The sequence below is a fragment of the Eufriesea mexicana genome, unplaced genomic scaffold (genome assembly GCF_001483705.2).
Source record: "Eufriesea mexicana isolate 0111107269 unplaced genomic scaffold, ASM148370v2 scaffold1482, whole genome shotgun sequence".
Classification (NCBI taxonomy): Eukaryota; Metazoa; Arthropoda; class Insecta; order Hymenoptera; family Apidae; genus Eufriesea; species Eufriesea mexicana.
Genome location: NW_016909634.1, coordinates 2,100,234 through 2,122,587, shown reverse-complemented (window position 1 = coordinate 2,122,587; position 22,354 = coordinate 2,100,234). Strand labels below are relative to the sequence as shown.

General features: G+C 36.8%; 1 protein-coding gene across 1 annotated transcript in view; it reads left to right on the top strand.

Annotated features, from left to right (window-relative positions):
• Nucleotides 1-17,256, top strand: part of LOC108548275 (uncharacterized) — a 175,452-nt gene extending 158,196 nt beyond the window's left edge. Inside the window, exon 4 of the mRNA XM_017901126.1 lies at nucleotides 17,019-17,256. Coding sequence (XP_017756615.1) covers nucleotides 17,019-17,256 — 238 coding nt within the window. The remainder of the gene's footprint in view (nucleotides 1-17,018) is intronic.
• The last annotated feature ends 5,098 nt before the right edge of the window (nucleotides 17,257-22,354 follow it).

Here is a 22,354-nt window from a genome sequence, read left to right as displayed (position 1 = left end):
AACGAAAACACACGAAGACGCACTCTTTTAAAACTCTCTTTCCAACACCAAGCGACTCACGCTTGTGCTGGTCACGACCGATTTCCAAGGACTCTGTTTTGGTTGCCAAGGACCATGCTTTTATGCTTTCCTTAACCTAAGCTTCACCTCCCCGTAGAGGAGTCGCGCAACTTAATTTTGTTATATAGAATAACTTTTCGATTTGCTTCTAGAAGATATCGATCGGTTTACAATTTGTTTTCGTTGGCAATAGCCGATTCGCGATTTCTTTTGGTATCCTACAGATGTATTAAATTTTAATTCTTTTATTAACAGTGTGATAGTTATTTTCTCAGTTTACCCAAACTTCTCTAAATTCCTTCATATTGATATTCACAGCAGTGAGTAGATTTAAATTATATTCTGTCAACGACACACTATGATCTTTCTGTGCAGTCAGAAGTCTAATTGGTCATTTCAACATTCCAAATTCTGACAATCATTAACATAGCTCAGAGTAGAAATTAGGAATCATGTTATACTGGTTACTGAATATTCATGATTGATTGAAAGCATGCTGAAATGTATGTTAAGGACGTGGTGAGTTTACGATCCGAGCTTGAAGGACTAGTGCTGTTCTTGAAAGAGTCATTTAATGTTCTAGGATGTGTGTATATGTGTATATCCTTAGGTCGAATTCGAATGACTGGAATGCGATCATGTGACTTGAATCACTTCCAGTCACGACAATCCCAGCCACTATTAACAGTATCTGGGGGTGTTGCATAATTAGGGGTCAGTCTGCATTATAGTTAGACTATCTAATGCCCTAGAAAGGATACAACCTTCTAAGACCATCATGAATGGAATATTTATGAGGCATAATGTTTTTTTAACACTGGAACAGAAAATTCGTGCAACCCTTAAACTGAAATAAACAATTGAGGCATAATGTTTTTTTAACACTGGAACAGAAAATTCGTGCAACCCTTAAACTGAAATAAACAGACCTCAATTAGTATATTGTACAGAATAGATTATTTTTCGTTATCAAATTGGTCATATAGGAACTTGTACAGTCATTGAACTGGTATCATCAGAACTGGTTGAATCTCTGGACATAAAGTATTATAGATCTGTATATTTAAAAAGCAATTATTTACTATCGACTCTCGAAACAAGTTGATTCAACAAACAAACTGTATGTCTGCGTTTATATAACGACGTGACACTTGTTTACATACACAAAGTGATTGCTGGTCACTGCAAACTAAATGTGACATAAACAAAAATAACTTTTACAAACACGTGCTTTTTAAATTGTTTATTATTTTATTTGGAGATATAATCAATAGCTTTTTCGCTTTCAGTATTATGTGTGAAAAGCAACACCCCATAAATGTCCACCATTTTTCTGTCAGCGAGCGAATTCTACAGGGTGACCATTGAAAGACTGAATAATATAAACAGAAATGACTTTTATATTAACCCAAACATTAAGACTCTAAAAATTTTAATTACTTTATTTGGAAATATAATCAGTAGGATTTTTGTTTTCAGTATTATGTGTGAGAAGAAACATCCCTTAAACAACCACCATTTTCCTATCAGCGAAAGAATCACCTTATACAGGGTGGCCATTAAAATACTGAATCATATAAACAAGAATAACTTTGATACTTAACCCAAACACGTGTTCTAAAAATTTTTTATTATTTTATTTGGAAAAATAATCAATAGATTTTTCGTTTTCACTATCATATGTGAAAAGAAACATTCCTCAATCGACTACCATTTTCCTGCGAACGAGCAAATTACCTTCTACCGGGTGGCCATTGAAAAATTGAATAATATAAACAAAAATAACTTTTACACCTACCCCGAACACGTGTTTTAAAAATTTTTTATTTTTATATTTGGGAATATAACGAACAAATTTTTGTTTAGTATTATATTTTGGAAACAACTCAAGAAAGTAGGCCAATATTTGCAGACCACTTAACTGATCAGGCAGATGTTAATGAAAACATTGGTATCTCGTCTCTTTGGATGGACTATAGATACATTTATTGCACTAAGTTCGAGAAGTGTAATTCATAAGCAGTCTCGTAAATTCATGATCGCGATTATTTGTTCCTTAATTAATCGTAATTTCGTTATTGCGGTTCTCACACGAGAGAGAATGACAGAGAGAGAAAGGGAGGGGAAGAGAGAGGAAATAAGTAAAATGGGAGAGCACGTCAGGATGGACGTGGCACGGAATGAATTCAGCCGCAATGGACAGATCCACCGCGGTGCCAATTAATTCCTGGGTTTAAACGGTGCGCAGTTTTGCTGTCGTGTTTAATGTCGTTGGCCGGACAGGTGCAATTAACGTGGTGAAATCGATACAGGGCATCAGTCAAACGAGAAACACGTTAAGGCGAATAGACGTGTACATATGCGACTAGAGGTTCTGCTAATGATAACGTTATCGACGCAGACCATAAATATCGAAATGTTATTAGTAATTCGACATGTACGTAGTATAGTTAAGATATGGATTGTTTGATACGAATAATGGTATATCGACGTATCGGTAGTATCATTGAGATATTGGTAAGTGTGTGGGTCTGCAACATTATTGAAATAGCAATAATTCGGTATATCGATATCGTTAGGATCTCGATAGCTTGAGTTTGACTTAAAAATTCTAAAAAATATGAAATTTTTATTGAAATATACAATATTAATATTTTACGATGTCATGTGTTTTATAAATTTGATTCCTGTATTTCAAGCTTCGATAAACAATATTAGAATAATATCTGAATTAAAATCACATGATTTCGCGAAACGAAAAACTATACAAGTAAATATTATAAAATCTTAATAAATAACAAAATTATTATACTGTTTTGATAATGGAAAAAGAATGTTTCAAAAATGAAGGAATCTTCTTTCCTCTTTTGTTAAGTAATTAAATTCCAGGTTAATTGATTAAACAAAATTAAAGAATTAAAATCGTTGTCTTTCGTTTGGTCCACCGTGTACATTATACAACCATACTTTTACAATTTTCATAGTATAGAAACAAAGATTGATAATTGACATTTGTATATTTTTATAATATGACACAATACAAATGAAGAAACAGAAGACGAAAATTTTATTTCAGCAAATCAGAGAAAATTAAATTAAAAATTATTATTATTATAAATAATAGAATAAAAATTATTATTAAAATTATTAGAAATCATTAAATTAAAAATCTGTAACATCCTATTAATTTTAATACTATTCTTAGCACTTTCATAATCTCATTAAGTAAGGAATAAATGATCCCTGAAGCACAAACAGAAGCTCATGTCAAATCGTCAAATCGATAACCACGTAATTTTCAAACAAATACCCTCTATCCCGAAACCAAACGAAGACCAAACACAGAACTCGCAGTCGTCATTCATGACAGTCACTCAAATCAAGGAGATGCGATTAGTTTCTCGCAATAAAGGCTTACAGAGCTTCCAAGTCCAGGGATCAGAGAGACCACCCGAAGTCATTCGATCCAATGACATCCCAACTCGAGTTGATCATCGTTCATTCATCAATGACCTCGTGGAACAGCGGTTCGTTTATGTTCGCTAACGAAGTAGACTCGTTTTGACCTTATTCACCGTAGCCCTGTTCGATGGAAACTAGTTTTACGTGGTTCAGCCAGCGCGTCATCTAATGACTTGTCAAATGGGTGGACAAGAGGTTCAGCTCTTCTGCAGTGTAATTAGCGGTTACTGTAATAACGAATGGTCATCGAACGACACAAAATGAGCGTTGATTAAACATTTGAACTGGTCGCGTGGGTAAATCATCGAGTGGAGCTTCCATCAGCGCGTTTCATCGTTGGACCTGATAACAGCAGCCCGAGCTAACCTACTCGTTTGGGAAATTAATTCGAGCCATCTGCACCACAGACAGGTCATTGAGAGTCGATAGGAGATAAATAACAGGAGCTGGTGCAACCTCTCGATATCCTTGAGAGGAATCTTCAACAGGTGCCACGGGGTTCTAATGATTGGACATCTGATCCCTGTTAGAGGCCTTGACATTTTTCAGCCTTTCTGTTGGTAACTGTTAGAGACCGACTTGTCATGTCATTGTGTAGGAAATATCATAATAGTTTCAAGACAACCACGCCATCTATTGATGAGTGTTAAACCTAATAACGTAGTGACGATTCTTTTGTTTTTACGAGGCACTGCCCTACGCATCAACGTCAGTCGCTCTGTCCCAGTCAATTAGGAGCACGTGCATTGTATAAATAATAAAGGTACATGGTAACTAATAAAACTGTGTAAAGTTTAATTAAACTTAACAAATTGAATGTCTAATTAAGCTAGTATACTGAGTCAGGTGGCGGTGATAGGACGTCATGTGTGCGTTTCACCCTGTACAATTTAACACCATGCTGTTCGGTGGCACCACGTTGGTATCACGCGAAAACTATGGGGCAAATACCGGTGATACCATGTTGGTATCACGAGCAAGTGATGAGTCAGTTCTACTGGCGCCAAATGAAAGAATCCCGATTAGATGTGAGGACTGCATAGTGAGTAGACGGTAACACATGCGTTAATACTTGAAATACATTTTTGGCGCTATTATTAGACGTCAGGAAATGTCATATTGCCGACTTCGTACCTCAAGTAACACACGATGGCACCTAGACGCTTGGTTATTATATGCGCCAAGTACTGTGCGTTCGAGGAAAGAAGGCACAGTCCTTGCACCCTTATTGAAACCTAGCCTTACTTACTTATTTAAACCTAACTTACCGTATTAAAGCTTACTTATTTTATTAAACCTAACTTGCTTAAATTGCTAACCCTTGTTTAAACCTTTTTCATACGCAGGCTTTATTTCTCGATCACTCATAAACATTCCGTTTATACAATCCTTACTCGCGGTCACTTGTTCTTTCACGTGTACTCCAGATATCAGCCTCAAAATTTGATCTGATCACGAGGCTGCTGTTTATTATCCATCATCAGCCAAGTAGGCCCAAGTGTTTCCTTACACTCGCTGTAAAATAGCATCCAACAGTAATATAATGGTAACTATAGAGCGTTCTAACAAGTTTCCAACAACAGACTTCTGAAACTTCTGATTTAAAACTGACTTTCAATACTGACTTTAAAACAGTGAAGTCTAAATACTCACTGACTCGTTCGCATCGTTATACCTCTATTTAATATTCTATTTAATCCCTATTTAATCCCTATTCATTATGGTAGGTGCTTCAAACACTCAGGATTCATATATCCCTAAATCTTCGCTCGTTTTTCGCAGTCGATTTTGTCATAAACATCCCTTACACGTGAACACTTTCGTCCTATGTCGCAAACCTAACCTAATCTAGCCTTACCTAATACTCTTGACATTCTTCCAGGGTCATATTCGTTTTAATCATGTATTATCTAATATATTAATTATTCTAATATTTCTATATATATTATCTAATATATTGTAGGAACGCATCCGTCGATGCGAAAAAGAAAAACCTAGATATTGTTTCCACGCCTAGAGACAACGAGGGTCCCGAGTCAATAGGCGCCTGGTGCATGTCTTTTCGCCCAGCACTCCATGACTCGCGAACCACCTCGAACGCTTGGGCTAGGCCCTGGCAGAAACAGTTTAGGACAGAAACTAAAGTGTGTGACAGAGCTTTTCGAAGACAGGCACCATATCCTCTGTACCAGCCTCCTCTTGCCTAATAAAACTTGTATTAACACTAAATAGTGCCTTCATCCTTTGGCACCCACGACATACCTTCAATATTGTCTAAAATGTGTGAAACATATTTGTCCCAACCTATCCAAGTTCTAGAATAGTTTATGACGCATCATTTGCGTTTTGGAAAGGAGCTGATATCTGTGAGTACTTCAGAAGCTCCTGGGAGATTACGTATTAATTTCAGCAGCGTTTCATAATGAATATAGGATAGTGAAGAGGCTCTTGTGTTTCAGCAAGTTCATTGATCCATAAATCTGGTAGGTTTGGTAGCTCGAATAGTTCCAGTGATTGTTCGAGTTGCATTGCCTTGGATGGTCTCTAATGCTCATCCCAGAAACTCTCATGCTCTTAGTAGATGTAGAAATCTTGCTTCTACAGAATTGGCTACATAGTTGATTGCAGTTGCCAGAAGGTTACATTTTCCCAACTATTTCCTTAATAGTTGGGCGAACCAGCCATAGGTTACACAGGAATAGAGATGCAATCGTTAGGAGTACAGAGATGTCGACATTCCTTTTCAATAAGTTAGGCTTTAATTAAGATGATAATATAACTACAATTTTTCATTGATTCCTATTTTTTAATTTCCGCATTTCTTTTACTGAATCCATTGGTTTCTGAACGACATTCAGGCAAGTTTACCCAACACCTGGAGTAATTATTTCATAGAATACTCTTCAGCACTTGGTTCTAAGACTCTCCTTTTACATCTCTAACAGTTTATCTCTCTATTTCCTAAACAGTCAATAGAATTCTATCAATCTTCTGCAACTATACTACAAAATTGTACAAAAACTGTGAACAAGATTGGACATCTGTAATTCAATTTTTAAAACTGCTTTGTAAATCTGTATCCACTGCATTTGCCTCTAAGTAGGACTCTGTTGTTCAACAAATAATTGAATTCGTTACCAGACCAACGTGTAATTCAAAAGCCCACTATGTTCATAGTTCATAAAGCAACTGGCTGAAAGGAAACAGCAACCGACCTCGATTTAATTCTTTAAAATGCATCTTAAACCTTAACTCATCTACCTTTGAATAAAATCCTGCTTTTCAAAGAACAATTTAATTCTCAATTGCCCACTGCTTCCAGCTACCACTTTCCAAGCCAGAAATTCAAAGAGAAACTGGTGGAAACGAGGTACCTAAGGAATCTGATCAAGAAATGTCAGCAATTAGCTGCAACTTAATTCAATTACACAAAATACTCCTCAAACATTAATTACCTTCAACTAGAATCCTAGAATTGAGGGAATAACTCGAGAATTCCTTTTCCCTCCAAGACATCAGCGACCTTCCTCAATTCCAGGACTCAGAGTCCATATCCAAAGGATCCAAGAAAATTGACCAAAGGAAAGTAATTATATTATGCTTTTTAATTTACCTGACTCAGGCCTAACTCTCTGTTATTCTAGTCAAATTAAATTCATGACTAACCTGGAAGCCTATAATTCTTCTTGAAACCAAAAGATCAACTTAATTAGTGACGCAACGTGCCTTTGGTGACGTTCAAATTATTCCCAAACATTTACCAATAATTTACCCAAATTTAATCTCTAAAATCCTTTCGTTTGCTTGAACCAATTCGATTCAATTGTAAGTAGGTCTCTATTATCCGAGAAGCAATTAAATTCACGAGTGACTCGAATCTCCAGAGTTCTATTTTCCTCGAAAAAGTGAACGGCTTCTTCCAACGCAAAGTCTCTTTGATCGCTTTCGAAGTACGCAACGAAATTGGCTAAAGGGGACCAACAGTTGGCCCCAAACGAAGCTTTCAGCCGACTTGTCGAATAGCTTGGCTGGTGTGTCTGCAATGCAGTTACGGCTCCGTATCGACCTGTTATACGGCAGTCATCAACCTGCCAGCAGGTGAGCGTGTACACACAGGTGTATCGTAAACGCTCGGTTAAGAATTGATCGCAGGGGACGCTTCTCGTGTCGCGAAATTCTCGCGATGGCCTTCCGTCAGGTTAACTTCTGCAACCAGCTTCGAACTCTCTTCCTCCTTCTCGGACGTCTCCCTATTTTTACGAGTGAACACCTATCGATTCGAGCTAGACCTCGATTTAACCTCCATTACTCTGATTCCGAGGAGCGTGGCCAATTCCTTTCAAGGAAACTTTTTTCCTCCTGTTAGCAACGTTTCGGGTTCCCTAGGCCTAAGGCTGTTCAGTGAGACGTGGGTTGGATTTTTAATCAGGACTTCGTGGATAACTTCGTTTCTGCTTTCATGACTATTCTCGGACTAGGATCGTTGATTAAAATAGGAAAATTGCGATTCGAAAATTGCAGGTGTTGAAACTTTGAATGTTGAAACTATTAAGTGTCTAGGTAGGTTCCAGGTGAGGATTCCTTCTTAAGGAAGCAGGTCAGTTTGAGGTCTGAGTATAAATATTATTCAGTCTTTCATGTCACTTGAATCATTTTATTCGTGTTTTCTTCTGAATTTTAATGGACAAAGTTATTTTCTTACTTAGTAAGCTGAGTTTCTTTGTTCAATTGATTTACAGAGGATGGTGATGTATTAATCAGGTGGAATCATTTGCTAGGTATGATATAATAACTTCATTTCTTTTGGGTTAGGAAGATGTGATATTTCTCAAGAAGTATTTTGGAATATATTTATTTACTCAGAAAATTTCTATATAGTGCTGAGTTAATATACTGTCTTTTATTTAACATAAAATATTATCAACATAAGGATAATCAATCCGAAATGTTTATCTGTGTATGTGAATTTATTATTTATTACTTTTCAGAGGCTCTTGGTCAGAATTTCACCATGATATTGGTTACTTTAATAATACAGGGCGTCCTAAAAAAATGTATACACAATTTGCGTGATTATAAAATTAGTATATATTTAGATAGATTACAGATTATGGTAGCACTTTAAAATATATTTATGTTTTTCAAAACCTAGTTTAAAATCAGCTATTATTTTAAATGGGTTGTATCTAGAAAATAAAAGATAAACTAAAAAGAATAATGTATTAAAGTGTGTATACGTTCTTTTGGGACACCCTATAGTTAGGAGAAGAAGGAAACACTCGTACTAAATTGTACTTTGATTTATACATTTCCAGAAAATAACTCACTATCGTTGTATACGTTTACAAGACATTGCAGAAGAACCATGCATTACGAAACATTAAAATGGAGGCAAGAATTAAGCCAGATTTGTTAGGTTATGTAACCCGAAAACGCGCCATTTTCAAACCGTTCCTTATTTCGAAGTATCCTGCACGATTTAATTAGTATAATTAACGAACTTACGCTATGAACGATTAAAAACCTAGGCAACAATCGAATACGAATTGTTAGGTTATGTAACACGAAAAGGCGCCAATTTTAAATTGCCACTCACGACGAAGCATTCTATTTGGCACGACATTTAATCAATTCACGATTAAGCAACTCGAAACTACATAAAATTGAACGTTTCCCCTGCCATAACCTAACAGAAACGATTTTCTTTCCCCATTCGCCCCATTGATCGAAGTAAATCGCCCGTGGCCGCCATTTTGATCGCGGATTCGCAGTCTCGCTCCACGTAAGTCCCACACGACGTAGTTTTCCTAACAATTGCGATTGCGTTTGCAATTTCCTCGCATCTGGTTCAATTAAGTTCGCGTGGCAACTGGTATGGAAACGCGAACATTTTGCAACGCCAAATGTAACCGCAACGTAATAGGTGCTTAAGCTCCGCGACAGGCATCCATTAAAAAGGCAAGAATTTTTTTACACCCGTTAAGCCAGTGATTATTGTAAAAATTTTAAACTGCGTCCAATTAAAAATATTTATTCTTTTCCTTTCTCTTCCCTCTTTCCTTTTCCGATTTAGTTTTTATTCCGAGAACAATTTTCACTCGCGTTGTTCATTCCCTGCGGCAGGACGTTCTCTAATAACTATAAATCTTCGTACCTCTTATACGTTAATTGCGAATTTTTTATACGGCGATTTTATTAATATTTTTTAATTTTTTCTCGATTACACCGATTTCAAAAAATTTTTCTTAATTTGTCGAACGTTCTTTTTGACTTTAGGAATTTAGAGCGGAAGAAGATTAGGTGGTTCTTCGACGAGCCTCGTATCACTGAGATTGACATCTCCTCCTTTGCCCTTTATGTTCCTCTGACTTGCGAGATGCCTCTTATTTCTAAACCCAGCTTTATGAGAATATGCCGCAGCGAGTAAATATTTTGCTACAAGCCTTTAACGTACATCAGAAAATATTGTCCCCAAGGCTCCGTTTAATCTCTTTGCGAAAATTTTTGCGAAATTATTTTTTCTTCCAATAACAGCGACACGGGGCGAAATTACGATGCAGCGTCTGATATATCTTTTAATTGAAATAAATGGAAATTTCCTCCGCATCGAAGGTATTTAAATACCTGCAGAAAAAAACGCGACATAATCAATTGCAATTATTTTAATAAACGAAGTCGACGTTTCAACGAATATCGCGAAGCGGGAAATTCAGGAATAAAACCTCTTATCGATAATAATCAACGGAAAACAGGAAAATAATTACAAATTCCGTTGTGCAAGTTAATTCGATATTTCTCTTAATAACTTTAAATGCTGATATTGATCGGGATATCAACGAGAGTTCTCGATGAAACTTTTCGACAGAATAATTAAAAAGTCAAAAATTTCTTAAACTTCATAATACTTCATAATACTCTCTTCGAGTATTAGCTTTATGTTCTTTTTCAATGTAAAATCATTTTGTAGTAATATCAAACTGGTTTAGATATTTAATTTCATTGCTCGTTGAATATGTAAAAGTATTTGATTGAATCAAGCGGATGAATTGCAAATTATAGCGTTAATAATTTAATTTGATAGCCGAAAGCAGGTCATGTAACCTTAAAATCAATCAACGCGAACAAAATTGCAGCACACAACTGCCGAATTGTGTTATCAACAAATTTACATGTTCAAACTCCACGAAATTAATTCATCGGTATTCAATAATTTGGAATTATTTAAAATTTTGTTATCACCTAGATTATATTTAGCGAACACTAGTCTCGGATATTATTTCACTGAGAATTTGAAAATATTTACAGATAATAATTGTGAAAACAGCATAAGTAAAAATTTCAAAATATATGGTTCTATTACTCATTTCGTGTTCTAATTTTAAACGATCTTCAAAGACCAAATTATTATAGCTCAATGAATCCATCTTGGAATGGATTATTCGTCTGCGTAAAAAGGAATATGCAGTTCCATTTAAAAAAGTCAAGGTAACCTTGAAATCTCAGAAATACACCCACCTAAAATTTACAAATGATTAAAATTAAAATTAAAATTAAAATTTATATTAATAAGGATTAAAATTAAAAATTGTAAAAATATATGTCAATTATAAAATATACCTGTCGAAACAGAATAAGTTTTGTTTGAAATATTATTTGGAACGTACTATAGTTTAGGGAATAATTGAGTTTGAATGTTCAAATGGGACACTCTGTATGTTACCATAAGGTGAAATTATTTTTATTACAATAAGAAAGAATTAAATGGTTAAATCGAGTTTTCAGCTTTGTCGTAATTAATTTCATTTATTCATAATTTACTTTAAATATTTCGAGAATAATGGTGGAGGAATTGATAACGATTTATTTTATTTCTTCCATTTTGACGTCTCTCTCATTTCCAGATTTCCCAGTAAAACATGACACGTGTAATTTTTGAGCATGGAAAAATATAACTACCACGAGAATACAAAAAGAGGGAATGAATAGTCTGATTGACGTTTCTATTAAACTTTCCGAAAGATTTTATTTCGTGTTAATTTATTTTCTGTTATACGTATGATTTTGTTCAATTTTAAGGAACAGATATACGCGTGTCTAAACGTCATTTTGCTCCTGAATTGAGTTTTTCCAGCAATCGCTGCCCTGTCTGTATGACGGATTAATGTTCTCAGCACTATATATTTCGTTAGCAACCCCTCGTTGGACTTGTCTAGCGTGGTTTATGATGGAGGAAATTTTATGGTTATGGCTGGCAAAAGTAATAAAACACGCACGAAAGAAAATATAATGGATGTAATAAAACAGGTGTACAAATGACACGTGATAGAGAACGGAAAGGAAACTAAAGCGTGCATTTCCATGTCTCCTTTTATTGAAATTTATTCTCACTTTAGAAGGAGTCTCTTTGGTGCTGCACTCTAGTATCGATAAACTGCAACAATTTCCTTGAAATTAGACATGTAATTTTTCGTGCACACTGGGTAGAAAATTTACAGAATTCTTTCTTACCGACTCGTCGATAGAGAAAGTTCCCTATAGAAATCTATTTACCGATAACAAGTAAGTATCCTGTTTTACCATCAGTTACTCCCTTGTGTACACAATTACTACATGTCTTATCGTCGATAAAACAGGACACTAGTTAATTTTTTATCCTTTTCTTGTTGCAGGTAAGTCGTGGAAAACATTTATGCATGCACGAAGCTGTTGAGTTACGGAATAAGGTGAGTTTGTATGAATCTTATTATTTCCATGTATCAGATTAGGAAAGATAATAGACCTTCCTGCAAATTGGTGGATGTTACAAATTAAGTATTATTCATACCATGAATATATATTGTTATATTTAATAATATTGTTATATTTAATGAACACATAATTACTGCAATAATTATGTTATATTATTCGCTATTTCTGCATAATTTTTTACTCGGAATTTTATATTTCGCGTAATTAAAAGTCTTAAATTATGCGATATATGGCAGGTATTAGTAGTGACTATTTCTATTTTTATATCATGTTAAACGAAACATTGGATGATGTATTTCCAATCGAATTTTGTTCAAAATATCGACTTATCCTCCTCTGAAGAGATTAAAGTGATGAGAAAGGAAGAATGTTCTCCTGTTCTCGGCTGATGCCATTTCGAGTATCAATTTTCTTCGTGGTGTTTACTTTAGCGGAAATTCTCCTAGTGTCTTTGGATTTTACCAGAAACGCGTGCAAATAGCATTTCGTCTAATTTGTTGGCCCGAGTGAATGCAATTTTATTCGTCTGGCGAGTTTCAAGTGGTTCACTGAGAGTATTTCAGTGACTCAGAACAAAGAGATAAGCAATTTACAATTGCATAGTATCCGCGTGGAAAGTTTAACGATTTCCGTAATTGTATGTGCGTTTGTAGTTGGCTCTGATAATTGGACGAAATTCATTCCGTCATTGAAATGGTGCGTTTAATGTAAATGCTGTATCTGCACTTTGTTACGTAGCCAATGCAGTAATTACAAGTTGCAGTTCGATACACTACTCTAACTGCTTCTGTGACTCGAATCAATTAAATTACCAACGTTTCTTCACCTCGTCAAGGTTTTATTTTTAATTCATTATTTACACGTTAAAAATTAGTCGTATTTATAGATTTAGTGATGACTATAATTGCCTGGAATCGTTTCTCAATCTTGTAAATTGAATATGTGAGCTTATAACGAGGAATTATCGTGACTATAAGCTTCTAGTCTGATATTTTCTACTTATGAAAATAAAGGTGACTATAACTGTTTGCAACAACTTTTCAAAGCAGTAAATTAAACATCGGGGCTTATCATATGGAGTTGTCGTGACTACAGGTTCCTAATTCAACATGTGGCATTACATGTCGTATTCATGAATATAAAGTTGACTATTACTGCATAGAACAATTGAGTAAATTAAGAACTAGGGCTAATCATATGAAATTATCGTGACTATAAGCTACTTATGTATCACTTCATCTGTATAGGATTTTAAACGACAATTACATGAAAGAATAGTCATACGTATAATACTTCGCTGCGATTTTGAGCTCCATAATCAGGGACTATAACTACATTACTTAATGCTACAACTCATCAAACATAATTATATCTTAGGTTCTCGTAAAGCTGTGACTATAACAGTGCATCGTAATATTTAGAATATAGTGATCTATAGTTTAAGTTTTATGTTTTCATAGGATTGGAAGGCTAGTGAGGTGTCCATAACACCTGCATGAACTACAGTTGTAGAACTAAGGATCTACGCAACGAATAATTTTCTCTTACAAATTTAAAAGAAACTTCTGCTACGTAATAGTCAGTAGTTTAAAAAGACTATAATTTCCTTATAAGATATTTAAAGATTCCATGTTCTTGACGGAAGTTTATATCAAGGATAATTCGTGATACCTATATAATTTTCAATCCCCAAATTGACGACTATAACTTTTTCTTCAATGTTTCAATCCATAAGACTTCAAACTGCATCCTAAATGCAGCTATATCCACAATTCTAATATTCCCATTAAAAACTTTTCAAAAACTCATTTTAAACTTTCAACTCGCAATAGGGTTTTACGTTTGAGAAAAACTATGACTATAAATCCTCAATAATATAATTTTGTTCCAGTAACACCAAAAACTATTCAAAGCACTAAACAATTATCCCTCGCTCTTCTCCTGTAAACTATAAACTAAATTAAGTACTATAAAATAGTCACGAGTCATGACTATAATCCTATTCTAAGTCTCCACGTTGGACAAAGTAACCATTAGCTATCACTATACAATTTTCAACTTCCTAATTCATGACTATAACACTCTCATACATTATCCAGACTAATAAGTCATATATGTAGTGTCATGAACATGTAGTCGTGGTTTTGACACCCCAAGACTATATTTCGGAACTTCGAGCTTTCAGTCAGGTATAAAATCGTGTCTACAACCCCCAAAGGACGTGACCTCTAACTTCGACGATTACGAAGGAACTAGGTCCCGCCTATCGATTGATCTGGTGTTAATATTTCCCTATAAATTCCTAGAAGCAGACTGGCAGCCTCCAAGAAGCCGTTTCGGGTTGAACGCTATCGGGAGAATTTATATTGGACGCGTTTCATTGGACATGCCCGAAAATCGATAGCTCACCAACCGTGTCATCGAGTCCCAATCGCGTTTTACTCGAAACGGCGCACCTGCAATTCGCCGGCCCTATTGTCCTCCACGGTCGAGTTTAACGAACTTCCTTAATTGTCTGCCTCTCGCACTCTTCTCGGCCATTGCAACTTCAGCTCGTACCTCCTCGTGTCCAAGACGAAGGGATCACGGCAAGGGTGTTCCACAGACTTATACATCTGCGACGAAGGGTGGGATGGGAGGAATCGCGTGACTATAAGGAGAAAGGGAACGAAAGGTTCCCTTCAGGGTTGTCTGGAAGATTGGATAGTCTCTCTTGGTAGTCTTGGATACCGATACAGGACCCCCAACCCGCCAAGATGGCGCGATTAATCGTTTCGTCTGAAAACAGTTCCTCAGAGACGAGATCTCAGTCGCGCCATCTGCGAACATAACAAGGAACTTTCTGCGGGGGATCGTGTTATTCTTTGGAGTATAAAGATTCCCGGGTGTTATGGATTTCAGGGAGTTATTACGCAGAGAATGCTCCACGCAATTCGGCCAAGTCGTAACTATAAGACAGTCAAAAGTGACGTAAAATTTTATTAAACCGAAGGAGATGGTTTCGAACGGCGCATCACGCGATGTATGCGTCTTCGAATGCGGAGGCGTTGTGAAGATCCCAAGGATACTCATAAGCTTCCAAACGTAGCTATGTTTCTTCTCATATCGTTTTATGGGTTTTTTATTCGGTATAAAATGGTAATCGATGAAGGGAACGATTCGCATCACTTTTATGCGACCATTCTTTATCTGCATGGAGGATAACGTTTGCTTCGGAAACAACACTTTTATAGTCACTAGGAGAACTGCCGCAACGTCATTTGCGAACATAATTCTTGAGAAATTTGAACTTATGGTAATAAATCTTGAGCAGCAGGCAATTTATTGCGTTCAGAAAATTCCATACCATGAAAAGTATCATGTTTCATCCTGAGAAAAAGGTCCTGATCCACGTACGATTCGTCAGCAACCCCATTTACAATGACGCCATTGTAATATACTATGCTTGTATGTACAATACATATTTACATCATGCATCGAGAAGCACGATAGTAACTCTTTCATGAAACATTCTCAAACGATCTCCAAGTAACGTCAACCCCTGATTTATCACAGATGACTATTCAGATTTCAGATAATAGATTAGGTAGAAATTGTCTCCCTCTGCATTCGGAAGCCCCATCTGTCAACTTGCAAGTTTCATCCTTTCGAGAGAGTTCAAAGATCCTTGAAAATCCCCGAAGACACCATGGAATCCTCGCTTCCATGGCATGATCATCGCTGGCATCACGGCACGTTGCGAAGTTAGTGAAGTCGTAGCCCAGGCTGAAGGACGGTTATTGATTGGCTGCCTGTTGCTTTTAACCCTGCCACTGCTGCGGTTACACACCCCCGCAACCTCCCCGCCCTTGTTCCCTGCTTCACGAGCCTCCTGTCGTCTGCTAATGGATACCATGCTTCGTTCTCTGACTATTTGGATGCTTTCGATTTTTCCATCCTATCTTCACCCCTTTGCTTCTCTACTGGGAGTTGCTGTCATGCGAAGTTAGTCCAGAGCTACAACACCCTCATCGAGTTGTTTATGTTTGTACTCGGAATCGGAATATTGTACGTTATGGATTTGGAGACAACTTGAATTGATAGTTATGGCTGAACAGGATGTCCTCCTGTGAGATTCTGAGCTTGTCAATGTAGGAGTATGTAGCAGGATGTAGGCTTGGGTGTAATTGTCTCTTGGTCTAGGCTAGGGAGGACTCGAACGATCTACTCGAATGAGTTAATGGACAGAAGCTGTCATGATGGCTTGACAACCCTGTGATCGATGCTTTACGATAATCCTATTGCCGAAATTCTCTCATATAGCTGGGAGAGGATGAAAGAGAAGGTAATTAGGAGTATGTAAGCAAGTGTAAGGAGACTACATTCTGGATGCAAGTTAGAGAAGCCTCCTGATAATTTACTGGTATGAATTCGCTTGATGATTTATGGTCTAAGATAGTCCACCCTATTTCTGATAGGATTTAATAAAATTAAGGTAGTCTGAGACGTCTTACACACATCTGTCAACCATCTAAACAATTATTAGAAACACTATCACTGTCAATAGGCAATTCCTAGCTCAACCTCATCTCTTCCCAATACTTGTCCCCTTTGACGTAATCTGGACATGAATGACATGTCCTATTACACGATAGCAGTCATCCTGATCCAATAAGATGGAACACACTATTCTTCAAGCAGAGTTTGAGAGTTCAGTTCAAAGGTTTGGAGTTTAAAGGATATGGAATTTCGTGAAATTGAAAATTCAGGCATCAGAGGTTAGAGACAAAGACTTATGACATAGGCAGAGACAAAATTGCTGTCAATCTAAGCTCATTCCAGGTTCAGCTTGGAATGGTTATGTCATCTAACCCCGAATTACAGGTCTTGTTACATGATCCTGCTGTTGCTGAGCATTTCAATCAAATAAGATGGAGAACACTATTCCTCGAGCAGAGTTTGAGAGTTCAGTTCAGAGGTTTGGAGTTTAAAGGACGTGGATTTTGAAAAACTGGAAATTATAGCTTTAGAGGTTAGCAAAGGAAGCCTATGACACAGACAGGTTCATACAGAAATGTAAGCAAGGAGGCCAATTGTCATCCTGGCGAACGCATGATTCATGATACTGAGAGTCGTCTACTGGAAGATATGATATATGATAGAGTAGCATAACAAAGTTAGTCGAGTTGGCTTTATGGTATAAAGTTTTCGGACAAGTGCTGTGCTGGTTCCTTCTAGCAGGAATTTTATTCTTCCTCGCTGCGTTAAATCACCCAGGAACAAATTTTCTGTTCCTTAGCGAAAATCATGCTGGGCTTCTCTCTACTCCTTGACTTTCTCACGTTCCTCCTCGAGCGATCAATTCTTTGGCGCCCGACAGCTACGTGACTCCGAGTCACTAGCTATCGTTGGACATTTGGTTTACCCATTCTGACTCGCACTTTCGTTGGCCACACGCAATCTAGATCCTTGCCATAAATTCTTCAACAGCAAAATTGCGTTGGGCTGAAAGTCTCTATGGCGACTCGTAAAATATTGCTAAGATGATCTTTCGTTGAATCATTCGCAGAAGTTAGGAATGTCAGGCATGTTGGGAAGCATTGGAATATAGTAACAAGTTTACCTTTCTGAGGTTATACAGTGGATGACAAGAGCAATTTCTACCAAACATGTTCAACGTTTGTCTGTCAACTAACCTAAATTTATTCGTGAACTTATGGCAAATTGGAGTGGTTTCTCATTGAGATCCAGAATTATTATACTTTTGAAATTTTTCTAGACATAGTGCTCAATATTTGCATTATCTTACGCAATGACCTGCATTATCTAATGACTTGCATTATCCAACGACTTGCATTATCCAATGACTTGCATTATCCAATGACTTGCTTTACCTAATGACCTGCATTGTCTGATGACTTGGGTTATCCAATGACTTGCACTGTTTAATGACTTGCATTATCCAATGACTTGTATTATATCTAATAACTTGCATTATCCAAAGACTTGCGTTATATCTAATGACTTGCATTACCTAATGACTTGCATTATCTAATGGGTGGAACTGAAACATAGAATTTTATTTATGCAAATGACGACTTGATTTCAAGATAGCATAGCCCTGTTTCAATTTACCTCACATGGAGGAAGCTTGGTAATTAGTGGTAGTTGAGTTGGACAATATTTGCTCACCATATTGGATGGTTAGCAATCTAATTAGAGACCTAGGAATTTGGGAGCCCAGTATTGCACAGATATCAAAGGTAAGGCTTATAAATGCAAACTATTAAGCTATGGCTGGAATATCTCGACCTTTATCAAGTATTGGAGTTAGGTAATTAGAATGATACTTCCATGTGTCTCATAATGACTTAGAATCAGTGGATTTCTCACAATGTGGTTCATTTCAGTTGGCTAGCAGAAGTGCTTGTAATAAACTAATCTTATATCCCTTGGCCTCTCAAGTCTGAGTTCATAATGCGACATTTGCTTTTGTTAGAGAGCTAGGATAGCCCCGGAGACGATTCAGGGGAAGGAATTGATTTCTAGAGGGGATACGAGGGTTTAAGTTCTTCAGGAAATTGACCATTGCGAAGTGGTCAGAAAGGATTTGGTACAGTCTGGAATTACAGCCATATTAAAGTCACGTATGCTACAGCAAACGACTCTGGAAAAATGAATTAGATCACAAATGGTACTTTCAATTCTAATTCCTTTTAAAACATTCGCATATTTGCTGAACTACGCCTAAGCGTATAAATAGTAAATGTTTGATTCCTGAGATATCGAAGACTATCATTTCCTTGGACACAAAAGTCCGTGAAGGAATCCTGGTCGTTAAGAAACTTCAATATCCCACGATATATCATGGACAGGGAAGTATTTACATTTTTCAGAAGATTTCACACCATCGAATAAAGCATTCTCGGCTTAAAAAGCAAGTTCTCGTCCGAAAACGATTTTCTAGCTGCGAAATCAGGGATGGGGGTACTCCTACCACGAGGAGACTGAAGAAAGTCAGTTGGAGGACATCCATAGATCAACCCCTTACCCCCTTTGCCCCTTGTGTCATGAGAAGAAGCGGCTGGGCGACGAAATAGCTAGAAGATTTCTGTCCCTTCTGAACAGTGACGTCCTCCATCTTGAATTACGGACAAACCCTGACTCGGAATCCGTCTGATGGGGTTTATTCCATCCAGCCAGAGTATTTCTTTCACGAATATCTTGCTTTACCATAAGATAATACTTTCCCTCCTTGAGAAAAAGTCATTAAGTTTCTAACACCTAGGACACCCTGTCATGGGTACTCGGCGTAGGTAAGAAGTGATACCCTGCGCTAACTTTGATACTGGGAACTTAATGAACAGGTCCAGGGAATAGGCCTATTACATGAAATTTGTAATAGAGAAAGGCAGAGAGTAGGCTAGTATATCAAATTTGTTTCGGGGTCCTGTTGCCATTGAAGTGAGATTTTGTTTCTCATCTGGACTTCGAGATCCTTGCAATTGGATCGACGAATTGGATGATAACCACAGACAGTGAGCACCACTGACGTGATCGTGATTATAAATGTGGTAGCGAAACGATCCTAATCGCAAGTTGCACGAACACTTTATGTGCTTCCTCGTGTGACATTGAACTAATAACGGGCTCGAATGACACCGTCTTAGATGATCCAACCGCGTGACATTTACTGCCATTGATACTACCTCGATGATCACGTGTGTGTGACCTTGATACTACTAAAAAGTGTCACGAAGAGCTGATGATATGACCTTGATAGCTTTCGTATAACCTAGAAACTGTTTTGAACACGAATGACATGACCTCGATGACCGTTTCGTATATTATTGACTGTCAATGACACTCCATGATCGTCACGTCATTTAGATATAACGTAAATGGAACTGAATGTTAATGACACGATTTTTTTGAATAATTGTATTTTTTAATGACTTCGATATGGAATGGCATAATCTTGACAATTCTCGTGTGACTTTGAGATGATAACAAGTGCCAACAATATGACCTCTGTGACCTGTAAGTAACCTTGAGTTTCAATGACCTTTGATTTCGATCTCGATGATCTTTTCACGACCTTGAATTGACATTCGACGCCAATTTCACGACATACGAGACCTTGAAATTACCTCGAACTGCAGTGTCACGATCTAAATGATCGATGATCTGCGTTCAATTTTCAATGACATGATACACGTAACTTTTATTTTATTTTTAAACGACCTTGAATGAAAATTCAAGGTTGTGATGACCATGAGCTACAGATTGACCGCGAATTTGAAGAAGAATCGGTCATTTCGATGGCCAAAAATGCGATCTGAGGGAAGATGGTGCTACACAGCGATGATTTTGAACTTGATGGACGTGATTTGATATACAGACGCCAGAAAATAGGTCGCTGTCCATCGGGAGGATATTCACCTGCGTCCAACGTTTCATCCGCGGCGTAATAATTTTCGCGGCCTCGATGGACGGCCATGTGTACGGTTGCACAGCGCATTTAACGAGATTTAATCAGCGATCAGTGCCACGTAAATAACTTATCGCCGGCAACAATAATGAATTTTCGACAGTTTCGCGCGCATTGACTGCGTCGTCGGTCTGGCAGCCGACACGGATGAGTTTCGAGATTCGAATCGAGATTACTGTGTCTCGCCTCTGTTGCAATTTCGAACTTGCTAGTTAGCTTCTTAATTGGGTTTTAGCGAAGGAATCTAGATAAGTTGAAGTAACGATCAACACGGTTTTAACGACTTCGATGTTGCCTTAATAAATACGTGGGCTTCCAGAGACCCTGAGAAGTTGAAATTGTTAACTGACTTCGTGGTTGGTTATAGGTGTATCATGAAATTTGAGAAGAATATTTTTGTACAAAATTAAGATCGTCGTGTGATCGTGACTGATATTTATTTTATAGAAACGATTTCAGAAGAGTGAATTGAAAGAGAGATTCTTTTTGTGGAGCAAGTACAAATTTACTTGAGCTCTTGTTTATTTAGGATTGCAGCAACGAAGTTAGAGTACGATTGCTGGTATATATTTATTTAAAATATTTGTATAATTTGTCTATTTATGAAATATTGGAATTTGTCTGTGGTGATTAATGATGAATATCATGGAAAGTAAAATTAGTGAATAAAATGATGAGATATTCAAGAGAATTTTATTTGTGCATGAATTTTAATTTCTAAAATTTGAATATGAATTAAATAAGAAATAATACTATATACTATATTATACTATTGTGTATACTATAATAATACTATTGTGTATAAAATATAATACTATTGTATTGTATGTAATACATATTATATGTAATTATATGTATTGTATTAAATATGATACTATAATAATACTATTGTGTGGAAAAATGTAGGAAAAATGGCGTTTAAATGAAAAATTGACAATATTTGCTCACCATATTGGATGGTTAGCAATCTAATTAGAGACCTAGGAATTTGGGAGCCCAGTATTGCACAGATATCAAAGGTAAGGCTTATAAATGCAAACTATTAAGCTATGGCTGGAATATCTCGACCTTTATCAAGTATTGGAGTTAGGTAATTAGAATGATACTTCCATGTGTCTCATAATGACTTAGAATCAGTGGATTTCTCACAATGTGGTTCATTTCAGTTGGCTAGCAGAAGTGCTTGTAATAAACTAATCTTATATCCCTTGGCCTCTCAAGTCTGAGTTCATAATGCGACATTTGCTTTTGTTAGAGAGCTAGGATAGCCCCGGAGACGATTCAGGGGAAGGAATTGATTTCTAGAGGGGATACGAGGGTTTAAGTTCTTCAGGAAATTGACCATTGCGAAGTGGTCAGAAAGGATTTGGTACAGTCTGGAATTACAGCCATATTAAAGTCACGTATGCTACAGCAAACGACTCTGGAAAAATGAATTAGATCACAAATGGTACTTTCAATTCTAATTCCTTTTAAAACATTCGCATATTTGCTGAACTACGCCTAAGCGTATAAATAGTAAATGTTTGATTCCTGAGATATCGAAGACTATCATTTCCTTGGACACAAAAGTCCGTGAAGGAATCCTGGTCGTTAAGAAACTTCAATATCCCA